Here is a 17,882-nt window from a genome sequence, read left to right as displayed (position 1 = left end):
AATTGTCTGTATCCCCTGTTATGCTCATGATAGTAAATGCACAAATATTACTCCCCCGTGAGTGGAACTTTTTTTCTCGATGCTCTCTAACTGCCATGATTGAGTTAAATGCTAGAGACGAGGAACTGGGATTCTCCAGATGAGATGAAACTAAAATGCTCTTCTTAATTTTCAAATGCATAATCTGACTCTTCTCTCCATGAACTTTATGTAGATTAAGAGCTGACATACAACTCCCCAAAATGTTTTTTATCAAGCAGTACCTGAGTAGTCTACAAGTAATTAGAAAACACTCTCACCTGTGACCAAACTTGATTTTAGAAAACCTGACATGTTATATATTCATGTAGAAATAGTTGCTTAGTTTTATCACAGTATTCTTTCTGACACCCAGATCTTTATGAGCACCATTTTCAATGTCTCCTTGTTTTTTGTTTTTTGTTTTTTTCAAGTGGACTACTCTACCACATTCATTTCACATTGGCTCACTAGGGGCATGTTAACAAGATACTAGACAAGTGATAGATTTCTATTCTTTTGCTTGTAATTATATTTGACGAGCAGTATCGTAGGCTGCCTCAGGAAACAGATTACTGTCCATGAGGCTGCTCTAGTATCATGAGAATGTCTTCATCTGGGGTCCCTTTATGTGGCTGGAGGAACCCAGGATTATGTGGCTGGCACCAGGGATACTCAAATATGTGGAGCGCTTTGGAGTATTTCAATTTTTTTAAGTCAAAGTATAGTTGACATGCAACATTATATTAGTTTCAGATGCATAAGTAGTTATTTAGCATTTATATACATTATGAAATAATACGTTTAATTACTGCCTGGCATCATAGAAAGTTAACACAATATTATTGACTGCATTCCTTACACTGTACTTTATATCCCTTTGGCTTATAACTCAAAGTCTTCACCTTTTAATGTCTTTCATCTGTTTTGCCCATACCCCTCATACTTCTCCCCTCTTCTCTGTATTAATGACTGTTTCTGTATGTGTGTGGTCTTCGTTCATCTGTTGATGGACACTTAGGTTACTTCCATGTCTTGGTTATTGTAAATAATACTTAAGTGAATTTAGGGATGCATGTATCTTTTTGAGTTAGTGTTTTTGTTTTCTTTGGATAAATACCCAGTAGTGGAATTGCTGGATTGTATGGTAGTCCTTTTTTTAAAAAATTTTTGAGGAACTTCTGTACTATTTTCCACAGTTTACCTTCCTCCCAACAGTGTGCAAGGGTTTTCATTTCTTCACATCCTCACTAACACTTGTTATTTCTCGTCTTTTCAATACTAGGCATTCTAACAGATGTGAGATGATTTCTCATTCTGGGTGTGATTTGCATTTTTCTGAAGATGAATGATGTTGAACACCTTTTCCTGTGCTATAGACCACTGTATGTCTTCTTTGGAAAAATATCTATTCAGATCTCTGCCCATTTTTTAAATTGGATTATTTGGTTTTTTAAACATGTATTTCATTTTTAACAGTATCTGGCAGTTTGGGACAAAAACCATATAAAACATTCCTCTTCCATCGACCACTTACATATGCACATTCTCATCTTTGACATCTCATGCCAAACTGCAGCTTGGTGAAAAGAAATATTTTAAGTTCCTGGAGAATTGTCGGTCTTCTAGCTGGTAATGCAACAGATTAATAAATATGCAGCAGATAGAGTCCTCATCTACATTAGGGAAAATGATATTCTGTCTTGAGGGCTATTGTGAGGATTCCCATCCCTTTTTCTTGACATACTTTAGATGAATGACTTTTAACTCACACTTATATTGGCCCTAAAAATACTAAAAGATTAGTCAGTGCTCACAAACTATTAAGACAGATTTTAAAATAATTTCTCTTTGGTAAATGGAGAATTATAAATGAAAGTTAACTCATTTTCCCCTAGAAGATATATTAATTCTTTCCATCAATTTCTCAAGTTGCTAAGTAGAGAAGATTTGAATATTAAGGGATGTAAATATTCTTTAAGTGGATGTAATATTAAAGAACCTTCTATACCTTATTGAATAGACATTGAAGAAGTGACCATAATAATCAATTGTATGCAGTTATCAAGAGGTTGCCTAATCACTTGCCATTTAGAATGTTAATTCAGGTTCTTAGAATTTTTAGAATTATAATTTGGGGCCAATAAGTCTAATATGGAGTTGGAATGAAATGATATACTCTTTTGGTTTTATTTCTTTTATTATTTAGACTGATAGAATGCCCTCAAATACTGTATTTGCACAGATAAAAAAATGATTATAAACATGCTTTGAACTAGGCACTGTTCAAATTGCATGTATTTAATCCTCACAAAACTCTGAAGAAAGTATTATGACCCTTACTTATGAAAGAGGAAACTGAAGCAGAGAGATTTTTTGAAAAGCAATTTTCCCAAGGTCAAATAGATATAAATCAAAGAGCCATGATTACAACCCAAGTAGTCTGCTAATTTTTAACCCTCGTACTTTGCTGCCTCAATGAAAAAAAAAATCTAATGGACATTAAGAACTCAATTTGTATTTCTGTGAAATGTATACATACGTTTGGTTTAAAGAGCCAAATGGTTCTAGAAGGCTTTTCAAAGATGATTAATCCCCTTGAAAGACTTCCCAACTTCCTGTCCCTAGAGGCAGCCACTTTCAGTGCTTTTAACAGATTCCTTTGGTGTTTTCATACGTATCTCTAGGTAGCATGTTTCTTTGCTACTTCTTCATAATTCGAATTTTGACAGTTTTTATGGACTTCTCACCATATAGGATGGGGATTTGGCTGTCTTTCATATACCTTATAACACATCTTTTCATTAGATTAGTATTACTGTGTTTGTGTAACGATGAGTATGTGCATGCTACTGATGAATTATTAACAAATGTACTTGGTTTCCTTTGTTGCACAGATCTTTGTTCCCCTGTCATTAACAATCATTGAAGTCATAGATTTTTATTGCTTAATTTATTATAGATTTATCATAATTTATCCCCAAACTCTTGACCAGTTTCATAAATATTCCTAAAGACATTAACACTTTCATGTTCTTAGATAAATTTCTCCCAAAGGTTGGTTGATTTCTAGGCTTGCCCCATAGCTCATGTCCTGGGAATCTCCCTTCACCATGATTCTGGAGATCCCCTTTGCATCTCCATGGAGTGGTAACCCCTGTTCCTCCAAATCATGTGCACTCTTTCTTGGTTTACTGCTCTGATTTGATGGAACACATTTTCCATTAATTACATGAGAAAGGGTACATGGGAGAAAAACTTTTGAGACCTTGCTTCTCTGAAAACTTTCTGTTGCTAAATGAGTTGATACTTTAAAATTTGGTTGGAAAACTGTCTGGCATATAAGCAAAAGGTATATGTCTAGTAAATAATTTTACCTCCATCCTTGCCTGATACTTTGAAAAGGTATTGCATTTTAAGTCGTATTTTTTTTTTTTTTTTTGGCCTCAGGATTTTGGGGAAATTTCTCCATTGTCTTCTAGGTTCCATTATGGAATTTGAGAAATCTAATTCCTTTCTTATTTTTTATCCTTTGTTTTGAAATCTTGCTTTAAATTTCTTGATGATAGGTGTGTACAATTTTCCTTCATTCTGCCTGACACTCAGTGGACCTTTTCAATCTAGGTATTCAAAACTTTCAAGTCTCCTTGAGTTGTCTTTTCTGACTTGTCTATACTCTCACCCCTACTTCTTTGGTCTCTTCTTTCTTGCACACCTGTTGTTTTGCTGCTGGACTCCTTAGGTATACAGTTGTCTTATTTTCCTTCCGATTTCCATGTATTTAATCATTTTCATCTGATGCTGAGGATTTCTGCTGCTTTGTATTCCACCCTTTTGCTGAGCTTTTCATTTCTATTGTCTTTTTTTGTACTTCAAGACCACTTTTTCTTTTTTTTTTTCTTTTTTTTAAGACCACTTTTTCTATGCTTTTTTTCATAGCGTATTGTTTTTGTTTCATGAATGCAGTACTGTTCTTTTTCTGAAGACATTAATGATGGCTTATTTGAAGTGTTCTCTTAATTGAGTCCTTGTATCTTCCTCATTGTTTCTGTTTATTGATTTCCTTTGGCTTCTGTCTTTTATACTAGAAGCTTCCCCCACATGGTTTGAGCCTGGCTTTTCACTCCTACTTATGAGTGGGGGAAAAGACACTAATTGAAAGTTTTGTGCAAATAGGGATGTAGTGGTTGACAGTGGAATTCAATATAAGGTGATCTGGGCCGTTCTTTTGGTAAACACTTGATTGTCATTATCTTTATTTTATTTTTAGTTGGTTTTCTTAGAAAATACTCTTCAAAGCTCCTGCTCAGGGAGGCTAAGCACAGATTTCAACATTTTGTTCACTCTATAAATTTTAACTTCTTTCCCCTGAGTTCACTATGGAGCTTGCACTTGCACTCGGTTGTGAATGGTGTTCCTCAGTGTAGAGCATAAATGCCCTATGTTCTCCCTAAATTGGTAGAGTGGCAGTCATGTAAAGAAGGAGAGGGAAGACGATCTGGGTATCTACCTACTTCTTAAGGAGACTTTCAACTCACCTTGACCTGTTGCTCTTGCCAGTTTCTGAGCGTTTTGGGTTCTCTGATGAAAGATAAATTGTTTCTTGGCTTTTTTCACTGAGTGGGATTCAACTGTTTCAAATCTAAAAAGTCAATCATCACTTCTCGTTTGCTTTCCAGCTTCCTAAATTTTTCCTCTCTTCTATCATTCTTGTTGCTCTTACAGGTATACAATATTAAAGACTCAAAAACTTAAATACAACTTCATTGGATTTCAAGAAGGAGCCAGTGTGTGTGTATTTAACCAATAATCTTGTAAATTTGTGGGTATTTTTAATTTTATATAATTTTTAATTTATCTGTTAGATACCTGAAAGTCTATCTTGGTGATTGAGTTTTTATTTTTATTTTTTAAAAGATTTTATTTATTTATTCATGAGAGACACACAGAGGGAGAGGCAGAGACACAGACAGAGGGAGAAGCAGGCTCCACATAGGGAACCCGACATGGGACTCGATCCGGGTCTTCAGGATCAGGCCCTGGGCTGAAGGCAGTGCTAAACCACTGAGCCACCCGGACTGCCCCAGTGATTGAGTTTTTAGTATGAGACTCTTCCTTCCTTTCTCAGGGATGGGAGGGAGCAACAGAAGGAGAAGGGGACACATGGGGACAAAAAGCACAGAGAAAAGCAGCATGAAGTAGCTTAGGTGGAAGAAGGGTGAGTTTGAATCTCCCTCTGATTTAACAGGAATTATTAATCCTTCTGTCATATCACTTTCCTTATTTATAGCACGATGAGAATAACCCCTAACTCATTGCATTTTTCAGATTGAGATAAAGTATTACTTAAGACACAGTCTTGGATATGGTACCCAGTAGAAGCCATTTTCCATCTTGAATTTAGGGAGGGCATTTGCAGGCAGGAAATGGAGGGAATCCATTTGAGAACATTTTTGATTTGCATAATTACATCTACTTTGTAATATTGACCATAGATAAACCAGTTGGCTAATCTAGCCGGCACCAGAAAGCCTCCTCTAATATCCAGATTCTGTAGTTATTATGATAACCCTATTGAAAAAAATTGGGTCACATGGTTTTAACAAGCATAGAATGTGCTTTAGAGGAGCTATGATTTTGGGCTAATTGAAAGTGGGATTGTGTGTATGCTTGCCTGAGCTGGTGTCAACAGTTAGGTGGTCTGTGTCTGGTTTGAACTAAAAATTGAGATAGATGTAACAGAGAGGACTTCATTGACTTACACATCCAATCAGCATTAGCCCAAAGAGATTTTTTACCATACCTGATTAAAAGGATAGCCTCTGAAATGCATAGCAGTTGAAGGAAAGCATAGTAATGACACTTGTAAATAGTTCTAGGAAGACTGCAAACCCCCTATCTAGGGAGAATGAATATAGAGTGGCATAATCAAGGCCCTAGGTAACAGAAAAATATTTAATAGATGGGTTCACGTGGCTGTAAAGTTTAGTTAGAAGGGAAGGTAAAAGATGTTTCTAATTTACTTGTAATCTCAAGTCTTCACCTATCTTCTAAGAAAGGGTGGTGTTGTCTCATAAGCATCAATTTCATGACTAGACTATAAACTTCACTGTTTCAGACAAAACCAAAATACCTCATGAATAATGTGAACTCCCCACACCCATCTCAATACTCAATGTATTTTGTTTAACTCTGCCTAGAATGTAAGCTCCTTGAAGGCAACAGGTTTTATATTTGTTTCATAGCATTTCCTCTGACATTTAAAGGTCCACTTATGTGTTGCTTGCTTATCTATCTGCCATGTATTTTTTGTTGTCTACTCTCACTAGAATATAAGTTCCAAAAGGGGTCATGAATATTGCAAAAACTAAAAGGTCTTATATGATCGGCAGTTTGGCTCTGGAGCCTATGCTCTCAATCAGTAATCTGTGCAGCCTAATGGTGGTTGTCAATGACTCCATCATTGCCACTTCTAGTTTTACTTACTCTGTCAACAAGATTTTGACACTGTTGATCACTCATTCCTTGCATATTTCACTTCCCTTGGCTTCTGTGACATTCTTTTATTACTATTCTCCTCTTCCATCCCAGATGACTTCTCCAGTCCTCTCTAACAGTTTAAATATTAATGGTCTCTAGTTTTGTCCACATCATTTTTCTGTGCTCTCTCTACAATCATCTTGCTAGCCTAGTACTTCTTGACCTCAGTTGTGTGACACATTACAGTGTCAGAATCAATCATGACGTGTCAAAATCACTCCCTTATTCATAAAGCATTAAGTAACAAGCACATACAAATGATTTACTTTTTAAAATGGACTCTCCTCAGAGTTACCATTATAAGGAGTCACACTAACTCATTTGCGTTTCAATAGTGTGCACTTGCTTGTGTAGGGAAAGGTGGAATTTGCATTAGCTGGAAGTGAATTGCTTATAATTCATAGCCTATTTTATATGTGCTGAAAATATGACCTATGGTTACTGATATGTCAGTGATAGTTATAGCAATTTTGAGAGGATATTTGTAAACTGGGGATTTATAGTTTGTTATTTACAGTTTGTTTCCTTGATTTTACCCGTGGATACATTTTTAATAATGGAGGGAGCTAAAGAAGACATTCATATGCATCTCTCGCTGCATAGCATAGAAATGAGAATATGTTCTAGTTACAAATTCCAAATAAAAGGCAATGTGATTAGCTAAATGATGTGCAATATCACTTATATTAACATCATGAATAAATATAAATATTGTGAGCTACTTTTTTTTAAATTTTTTTTTTAGTTTATTTATGATAGTCACAGAGAGAGAGAGAGAGAGAGAGAGAGAGAGAGAGAGAGGAGGAGAGAGGCAGAGACACAGGCAGAGGGAGAAGCAGGCTCCATGCACCGGGAGCCTGACGCGGGATTCGATCCCAGGTCTCCAGGATCGCGCCCTGGGCCAAAGGCAGGCGCCAAACCGCTGCGCCACCCAGGGATCCCCTGTGAGCTACTTTTTATTATAAAATGCTATTTTCCTTTATTAGTATGTACTTTTATTACTTGTAGAGATCTGAATTAGATTTTTAAAATATAGTTTTACATAGTTTTTATGTTAGATTCATTGTATTTTTTTTCAAAAAATGACGTTTTGACATTACCAAATAGATAATTTTACTAATCATTTACTATTAAAATCCTTTTGAAAATATGACCTATGAAAATAGCTTGAGAGTACTTTGCTTTATTTGGTCAACTACTTTTGTTCATATGTGTATGTGTTTGGTTTTTATTAAAATCTGAATATACTCCTGGGAGTGTTTCTCATATGAATGTCATTCATCATCTCTCCTAACAGAAAAAAGGTTGAAAACTTCTGTTCAAGGCTATATCATATACTCTCTCCCGTATGTTGATAACTTCTGAGTTTCTGTCATCACCCAAATCTTTTCTCTGGAGCCGCAGACTCCTTTATTAAACCACTCACTGGGCATCTTTATGTGGATGGTGCTACAGGCTCCCCAAGCATGTCATATCTGAAACTGAGTCACGTTCTATCCTATTCCCCTCACTCAACTACTCTTTTTCTAGTGTTGCACATTTTTATAAATGATAGCATTCACCCAGTCTGTTAAAGACATTAAGGATAATATTCAGTGTCTCCCAGGTCACTAGTCCAGTTTTTATCTCCAATATCTCTGAAAGTATTTCTCTCCTTGCTCACTGCCTTTAACTGGTCATCATTTCTTCTTGAGACCATTTCATAGCCCAGTGATTCTCAAATTTAAGTATGTATAAGAATCATTAAAACGTAGATTGTTGGGTTTCAACTCCAGACTTCCTGATTTAATAAGTCTAAGGATAGTCCGAAAAAGTTTCGTTTCTAACCAGTTTGTCATAAACCTGTTGCTGCTGGGCTGCGGATCATTTTTTGAGAACAACAACAGTGATAGGCTGTCAGTTGGCTTTCCTGCCACCAGGCAAGCCACCTTACTGTTAATCCTCCAAAGGATATTTTTTTTTAAATGTAAGTCATATTATCTCTCTCCCTGACTTAAACCTGAATACTCCCTTAGCATTACACTTAGACTTCACTGAACTCTTACCCTTGAATATGTGAAGCCATGGCACTCTTATTATTCTTTTACCTGTACAACATATATCTTTTATTCCACTGAGGTTAAAAACTTTTTCACTTGTCCATTACATTTGTGGATCAGCCTGGCTATTAAAATCTCAATCACTATCCATTTTATAATCCCATCCTCAGGGCTTGCTTCCTTCTTCATTCACACCTTTAAAAGGTTTATTCAGATAGTCTGCTTCTTATTATGTGAATTGTGACAAATTATTTCAAAGAATTGCTGATTTCATCTAGGTTATCAAATTTGTGGGCATAAACATAAAATTCCTTTATTATCCTTTTTAATGTCCATAGGATCTGTAGTAATGTCCCTTTTTCATTTCTGATATTAGTAATTTGTATCCTTTCTCTTTTTTCTTAGCCTCTCTAAAGGCTTATAAATTTTATTGATCTTTGCAAAGAGCCTATTTTGAGTTTTACTGATTTCTTCTATTTTCAATTTCATAGATTGTTACTCCAATCTTAATATATTTTTTCTGCTTACTTTAGACTTGGTCATCTCTTTCTAGTTTCCTGAGGTAGACTGTTTTAAAAGACTTTTAAAAGTCAACTGTTTTAAAATTGAATCAATAATCTTCCAAAACAAATCACCAGGCCCAAATGGGTTCACATTTAAGAAAGATATATACCAATTTAGGAAATAAAGTATACCAATTCTCTACAGTATATTCCAGAGGATGCAGAGAAAACACCTGTAACTTATTCTAGAAGATCAACACTATCCTACTAATAAAATCATACAAGAACTTAACAGAAAATGCCAGACCAATCTCTCATATATGGAAAAATCTTCAGGAATATTAGCAAATTGACTCCAACAGTGTATAAAAATAATTATACACCATAATTGAGATTTATCCTAGGTATGCAGTGCTGGTTCAACAATCAAAAATCAATTAATATGATCCATCACTTGAATAGGCTAAAAAAAGAAAAATCACATATCACATGATCATGTCAGTAGATGCAGGAAAGCATTTGAAAAAAATTCAACACCCTTTCATGATAAAAGCTCTAAGTAAACTAGGAATAGAGGACAACTTCATTAATTGACAAAGAATATCTACATGCAACCCGCAGCTAACATCATACTTTGATAAAGACAAAACTTTTCCACAAAGATCAAGTACAAGGCAAGGATTTCTCTTCTTATCACTCCTTTTCGATATTACACTGGAATTCCTAGCCAATACAGTAAAACAGGAAAGGAAATTAAAGGTATACAAATTAAAAGAGAAGAAATAAAACTATTGTTTGCAGATAAAGATTATCTATGTAGAAAATACAAAAGAATCAGCAGAAACTACTGGATCTAATAAGTGATTGTAACAAGATTGCAGGATATAAAGTTAATACAGAAGAGTCAGCTGTTTTCCTATATACAAGTAATGAATAAGTGGAATTTAAAACTTCACTATCATTTATGCTAGTATTCCCTAAAATGAAATACTTAGGTATAAATAAAAATATGTGCAACATCTATATGAAGAAAACTATAAAACTCTGATGAATAAAATCAAAGGAAGACCTAAATAAATGGAGATGCTTTCTATTCATGCATAGGATGCTTAATGTTATCAAGGTATCTTGTCTTCCTAGCTTGATGTATAGATTCAATCCAAAATCAATCAAAATCTCAAAGTTATTTTGTGGTTATCAACAAACTGATTCCAAAGTGTATATGAAGAGGCAACCCACAGAGCCAACACAATGTTTAAGGAGAAGAGAAAAACTGGAAAACTGACAGTCTTCAACTTTAAGACTTACTAAAAAAGCTACAGTAATCAAGATAGTGTTATTGACAGAACGGATGAATAAAGCAATGGAAGAGAATAAATAGGGAGCCCAGAAATGGACCCATACAAATAGTCAACTTTGGCAAAGGAGCAAAAAGCAAAATAATAGAGCAAAGATAGTTTTTAATAGAGGGTGCTGGAACAACTGGATATGCACATGCAAAAAATTAATCTAGACACAGACTTTAAATCCATCACTAAAATTAAATCAAAATGGATCATAGCCTTATAGGTAATATACAAAACTATAAAACGCCTAGAATATAATGGAGAAAATCTAGATGACCTTGGGTATGGCAATGACTTTTTAGATAGAACACCAAAGGCAGGATCCATGAAAGAAATAATTAATGAGATAGACTTCATTAAAGACTTCTGCTCTAGAAAATATGATGTCAGGAGAATGAGAAGACAAACCACAGATTGGGGAAATCATTTGCGAAAGGCATATCTGATAAAAGACTATCATCCAAAATATAGAAAGAACTCTTAAAACTCAACAATAGGAAAACAAACCACCCAATTAAAAAATGGACTAAAAACTAGTCAGATCAAAGAAGCTGGCAAATAAGCATATGAGAAAGACACTCAACATTATATGTCCTCAGGGAAACGCAAATTAAGACGAGATACCAATAAACGCCTATGCGTATCACTCAAACCTGAAACACTGACAAATTCTATGGTTGTAGAACCCTGGGAATTTTCATTAACCGCTGGTGGGAATGCAAAATGGTACAACCACTTTAGAGGGCAGTGAAACAGTTTCTGGCAAAACTAATCATACTTTTGCCTTAGGATCCAGAAGTTACGCTCCTTGTTACTTACTTGAATAAGCAAACTTCCATCCACACAAAACCTGTACATGTATGTTTATAGCAGCTTTATTTATAATTACCAAAACCTGGAAACAACCAAGATGTCCTTCAGTAGGTGAATATATAAACCGTGGAACATCCAGACATTGGAATATTATTCTGTGCTAAAAAGAAATGAGATATCAGTCCAAAAAGACATGTTACTAAGTCATGTAAATGCATGTTACTAAATCAGTGAAGCCAATCTGAAGAGGCTACTACCTACAGTGTGATTTCAATTTTATGACATCCTGGGAAATGCAGAACTATGGAAAAACTGAAAAGGTCAGTGGTTCCCAGGGGCTAGGGCAGAGGGAGTGATATGTAGGCAAAGCAGAGCAGATTTTAGGGCTGTGAAACTACACTGTATGATACTCTAGTGGTGTGTATACCCCATTATATATTTGTCCAAACTCAGAAAGTACTACACCAGGAGTGAACTCTGATTTAAACTGTGGGCTTTGGGGATCCCTGAATGGCTCAGTGGTTTAGCACCTGCCTTCAGCCCAGGGTGTAATCCTGGAGTCCCAGGATTGAGTCCCACATCGGGCTCCCTGCATGGAGCCTGCTTCTCCCTCCGCCTGTGTCTCTGCCTCTCTCTGTGTGTGTCTCATGAATAAATAAATAAAAATCTAAAAAAAAAAAAACTGTGGGCTTTGGGTGAAAATGTTGTGTCAATGGGGGTTCATCAGTTGTAACAAATATACCACTCTGGTGCAGTATTTTGGGGAGGATTTTGGGATATAGGTGCTGTCTGTGAAATTTCTGTACCAGGCATTCAGTTTTCATGAACCTAAAACTGCTCAAAGATATAAAGGCAATTTTTGAAAAGTATATCACGCAGAGCTTAAGCACATTGAATAAATACATTTTCTTGTATGATACATCACATCTCTTCTCGGCTAGCACTGTCTCTCTCACTGCAGTAGAATGTCAAAAAAGAATAGAAGGAAGGAGAGGCAGTTGTGACCTATGCAAGATTATGGATCTAGAATTCTACCAAAAGAAGCCAGGTAAAAACAAGAGGAAGAATGTATACTTTTCCATAAATTACTCTCTACTTAATGATCATGGCACTGAAGATACTGACAGCTGCAAGTTGCTGCGTGAAGTCCATGTTGCGACCTTGTAACCTCTGCCATTCTTGGGAGATTTTATTTGGCCATGACACCTCCCCAAGGAGCTTCTCTTTTAAGTACAGTATTCCTCCATCAGCCAAGTATGGTGGGCGACACACTGTGACTATGATTCCTGGGGATGGCATTGGGCCTGAACTCATGCTGCATGTCAAGACTGTGTTCAGACATGCGTGTGTGCCTGTAGACTTTGAGGAGGTGGTCGTTAACTGTACTTCTTGTGAAGAGGACATTCACAATGCCATCATGGCAGTCCGTCGAAACCGTGTGGCTTTGAAGGGCAACCTTGAAACCGACCACAACCTGCCACCATCTCACAAATGCCGCAACAACATGTTTCGCACCACCCTAGATCTCTATGCCAATGTCATCCATTTTAAAAGTCTGCCAGGCGTGGAGACCCGGCACAAGGATGTAGACATCTTAGTTGTTCGGGAAAACACAGAGGGTGAATACAGCAACCTGGAGCACGAGAGTGTGACAGGAGTGATTGAGAGCCTAAAGATTATTACCAAGGCCAAGTCTTTCCGCATTGCCCAATATGCCTTCCAGCTGGCCCAGGAGATGGAGCGCAAGAAAGTGACGGTTGTGCACAAGGCTAACATCATGAAACTGGGAGATGGGCTCTTCCTGCAGTGTTGCAGGGAAGTGGCGTCCCACTATCCTCAGCTCACCTTCGAGGGCATGATTGTGGATAACACCACCATGCAGCTAGTATCCCGGCCTCAGCAGTTTGATGTAATGGTGATGCCCAACCTTTATGGCAACGTTGTCAACAGTATCTGCACAGGATTGGTTGGGGGAGCAGGCCTTGTGCCTGGTGCGAACTATGGCCATACACACGCAGTGTTTGAAACAGCTTCAAGGCAATCGGCCAGAAATTTAGCCAATAAGAATATAGCCAACCCTACGGCCATGCTGCTAGCAAGCTGTATTATGCTGGACTACCTCCAGCTCCACTCCTATGCCACCTCCATTCGCGCTGCAGTCTTGGCATCTATGGAGAACAAAAATGTCCATACTCCAGACATTGGAGGCCAGAGTACCACATTGGACTTCATTCATAATATAATCGACCACATCAATACTGTCAATTAAATAGGCTGAGCTATCCCCCCAAGTCCCTCCCACTCTTTACCTTACCCTTCTCAGAAACTCCAGCCAGCTCGGCTAATGTGGCTTCTGGAATAAACTATCTTCTGCTCCAACTCTGAAGAGACGGGAGAAGTAAATCTGATTTTTTTCTATTAAGTTAAAATGTCTATTAAGCTAAAATGCCATATGCATCACTTGTTTAAATTAGTCAAATCTATTGTATTGTGAGTGTACTGAGGAATTATTCTCTATTGTAATCCACAGCTCACATGTCCCTGTGATATGATGCATTGAATAAATCAGAGCTGTTTGTAGAGTCCTGGGGCTTTTCTCACAACCTGGAACGCTGATTTTCTCTTTATCTGGGTCATTAAAATTCAGCATATCAGCCTGCAGAGAAGTCTGGCTTCTCTCTAGAGGTTGTTAATGAGTTAATTAGTACAATAAAATTTGCCTACAAAATATACATTGTTGCCTTAATAATAAATAAGGTACCATAAAGCTGAGCTAGTACCAAATACTTTACTTCCTCCTACATATCTCATCATTTCCCATGCTTGTGTGTATATTCTGAAAGAATTTTCACTGGTGTAATTTTTCACACTAGGACATCCCTGAGCACCGCAGCTCTCCTGGAAAGGGCATTCTGAAATTCCTTCCAGTTGGGCTCAAGAGTCTAGAGTTCAAATCTCCAGTTAACAGATATAGGGCCCATAGTTCTCCACTCTGCAGAGGTAACCATGGTATGGAAGCTCCATGTTGACTGCTTCACAGTCCGTAATGGTTTGCTTTCTCTTAATCTCCTTTTTAAGGAAAGGGTGTGCATAAGAAAACGAGAAGCACTGAACTAATTTAAGTGTTTACTGTTGTTTTATTACAATATATTTTATTTACAGTATTTTCAAGGTCATCGTTGGGAAATATACAAACAAAAATGATAATTTTATTAGGGCTCAGACATTACTCAAGTGGGAAATAAAAAGAATGATTGTTCAAACATTCAGTGGTTTTATTTGTAAGAATGGCCTGCAGATAAAAGTGAGATGGAGAAACACTGAATCCTTAAAACTATCTGGGTAACTTTTATGTCTCAGCTTTAATCTTTGGATCCTGTTGTGATTTGTGAACCACAAGTCAGAGACTGTGGACTTTCAGACTTGAAAAATTCCTCATGGTTTCTAAAGGCTGATGCCTTCTCATGCTACCTTATTGTATTTTGCTCATTATGAATGAAATCAGGGTTAGGATTTGGAAAACCAAAAGCTAGTTTGAGGGGATTTAGTTTGAGGAGGAAGTGACTATATCTACTCATCTAAAAGTATTTCTTTAAGAGCAAGACTAGCAGGGATAAGTTATAGAATATTGTGGTATTCTTGTAGTGGACATTAGACATGTCGTTGGCCAGGGCTGCCCGTGGCTTGCATGGGGCCTTGCTCTGGGCAGATCTAGACCTGCACCACATGCATGGTTTCACGAGCGGAACCAAGGGATGGATTTTGGTTTGAAGTCCTCCCACTTCCATCACCACACAACCCCATACTACCTTAACACACATCATCCACTCTGTACCTCTTTCTCTCATGACTAGGGGAATTTGTTCTTGGCACAACTGAATTCATGCACACTATAACTCTTGACAATGAGAGTTTATGCCAATAGGAACATTTGAGTTGCAGTTTCCCTCCGTGTCGAAGGTGGTCTTCCCATAGTTCTTCATCCAGACTGCTGTGATGGCATGTATTACACTATCCTGGAATATTCCATTTATCAGTGTTAGATTTTTCCTCCTTAGTGATGAGCCTTTCTAGGGAAAATGCCATATAATCTATTTCCCTGTCCTGCATAGCCTCTAACATAGTGCCTGATACAGACAAAACAATATATAGTTACTGAATCACCCCAAAAATGAATGGCCAGCATAGCACTGCCTCATAGTTCTTAAATAGAAAATGAGATAATCACTGTACCTACCTCATAGGGTCATTGGGAACATTGGGTTCATTGGGTCATTGGGTCATTCTGAGTGAGAACACACAGAACTGATAGTACTATATCTGTCACATGATAAATGCTTGCTGTGTTTAGAAATTTCTCATTATTATCTGTTATATACCATTCTAAAAGATAATTCTGAAGAGAGCCGAGCAAATTATATTAGTTAATTACCGTCAGTAGAACTTACTGGATAAGTTGCTTAATTAACGTCATGGGTTTATAACTCACATTCAGCAAGGGGAACAAATCACACCTGCTTACCCAACAAGTCTCCTTGTTTCTCTCCTTTTTTATTTCTTGAATCCAGTTACCTATCTTCTTAGTCTCTGACCACTCCTTTCTCATTACCCTTTTGCATCATTAGTAATTTACCAATTTCTGTTATTTCTAACTTGTGTCCTGCCTATAGTTTAGCTCCCTTAAATCTATTTTCTGAAATGCCCTCAATAAGATCTGTCCTGAAGGAAAATAGGATCATGTCATTTCCCTATTTAAAATCTCACATTCAGCAGCTTCCCTTTGGCCTTAAGAGAAGGTCAACTGATGGGATGCCTAGGTGGCTCAGCGGCTGAGTGTCTGTCATCAGCTCTGGGTGTGGCCCTAGGGTCCTGGGACCGAGTCCCATATAGGGCTCCTTGCATGGAGCCTGCTTCTCCTCCCTCTGCCTGTGTCTCTACCTCTCTCTCTGGGTCTCTCATGAATAAATAAATAATATCTTAAAAAAAAAAAGAAAGAAGGTCAACTGAGAATAGCAAGAGAGACCTCCCATGTTCTGAGATCTCTATTCTTCTCCAGGTTTATGATTTCCATCCCTTCTCTTCACCCTAGTAACAACAGAATGTGGCGCTCCAAAGCGTGCAGACAATTCATTGATAAAAAGCCATATGTCCCTTCTAGATCAGGTCTTTGTGTATGGTCTTGGTTCGTCTCCCCTTCAGGAGATGATCTTTTCATCTTAAAATATTAAACTTAATCATTTCCATGTTTGGGAAGCTTCCTTGGCTAACTCTCTTCCCATTCCCTGTTGAGATTGTGAGGAATAGCTCTCCCCGTTCTCCCAGAGGTCCCTGTATATTCCTACCTAGTGTGCATCTCTCTGGTTATTATCACATGCTTTCCTTCCCATCAGCCTCACTATACAGTGTGTTCCTTGGCTACAGGAATGATGGAGTTGTTTATCACTATAACCTCAGAACCTGGGGCAGGAAGACTATGCTCATTCTCAATATTAATGGAAGAAAGATAGGAAGAAAGGTAAAAAGATGATGAAAAAAAAAAAAAAAAAAAACAAATATAGAATGGCCTACATTCGCAGGCAGGAGTAGAGAACTGGAAAAACTACTCTATTGCAAAAATACTCCTGTTTGACTTCATTCCATGAACCATTCTTTACAAGACTGCTCCCCTCGAAAGAACACTAATGCCTCAAGGCAGTAAAACAGGTGGTTGGCAGGTTGCCTGTTTGCTGAGAAGATTTTCTGTACATTTATTGGATAATTTTTTTCTCAGTCTTTATCACTTTTCTCTGCTTCATTTAAAGTCCTGATGTCATAAAGAATAGTATAAATTGTGTGATTTTTCTTTAAATTACCTCCTCCTCATTATGGCTCTATTTTAGTTAATGGCTTTACAGATCGTTCAGGGTGAGTAGCTGACAGTCATTTCCGTTCCTCCACGTAGGAGCTCTGTGACGCTGGACAAGTTGCTTACTCTCTGTGATCTCCAGTTTGCTTCTCTGCCGAATAAGGGTAATACTCACCTTCATAATATTGTTATAAAAATTCAGTGAAGTTACTTTGGTTGTCTATAGCTGGGTAAGAAATCACTTCAAAACTTAGTGACTTAAAACAAGTAATAATTTGTCATGAGTCTGTAGAGTGACCAGATGATACTTCTTCTCATCAGTATGCTTGGTTGAGGACTATTTGTTGTCTAATCTCAAATTCTGATATCAATAAAGGTCAATATAAAGTTGGACAACTACACTGTATCACTCCGTAATTAACTGTCCCCACCACCAACTACATAGACTTGCTTTTATAGACGGATGTTTTAATATTCTTACTTCAGCTTTCCTCAAGGTCTGGTATGCAAAATCTTGTCAGGGGACAGTTCTGAATTTGGGAGAAAACAATGAATCTGCTTATAAGGTCAACAGAGAAGACTGCTCTCAGATCTAAGGATTAGGAAATCTGAATTTACCATGAATATGTGCCCTTCTACCAGGTAACGTGAGGTATATGATCCAATGAGAGATTCCCTCATTACGTTGGCTGCTAGGAAGCACCAAAATAAAGCCATGAGCATTTTTTTTTGTTGTTGTTGTCTATGAAAGGTTCTCTTCTTCTACTACTACATTACT

At 37.3% G+C, this 17,882-nt stretch overlaps 2 protein-coding genes across 4 annotated transcripts in view; both read left to right on the top strand.

The window, feature by feature from the left end:
- NELL1 (neural EGFL like 1) overlaps positions 1–17,882 on the top strand; it is an 814,467-nt gene that overhangs the window by 526,146 nt on the left and 270,439 nt on the right. The gene's annotated exons all lie outside the window — the stretch shown is intronic.
- Positions 12,365–13,528, top strand: LOC129504971 (isocitrate dehydrogenase [NAD] subunit gamma, mitochondrial-like). The gene has a single exon (XM_055317882.1). It carries the CDS (start codon positions 12,365–12,367, stop codon positions 13,526–13,528), a length of 1,164 nt encoding a protein of 387 aa, XP_055173857.1.

The sequence above is a fragment of the Nyctereutes procyonoides genome, unplaced genomic scaffold (assembly GCF_905146905.1).
Source record: "Nyctereutes procyonoides isolate TBG_1078 unplaced genomic scaffold, NYPRO_anot_genome, whole genome shotgun sequence".
NCBI classification, from domain to species: Eukaryota; Metazoa; Chordata; class Mammalia; order Carnivora; family Canidae; genus Nyctereutes; species Nyctereutes procyonoides.
Note: the sequence above shows the minus strand (reverse complement) of the source record. Positions and strands in the feature narration are given on the sequence as shown.

Coding starts and splice junctions, on each gene's coding strand:
- LOC129504971 (XM_055317882.1), top strand. CDS start 12,365: ATGGCACTGAAGATACTGACAGCTGCAAGTTGCTGCGTGAAGTCCATG.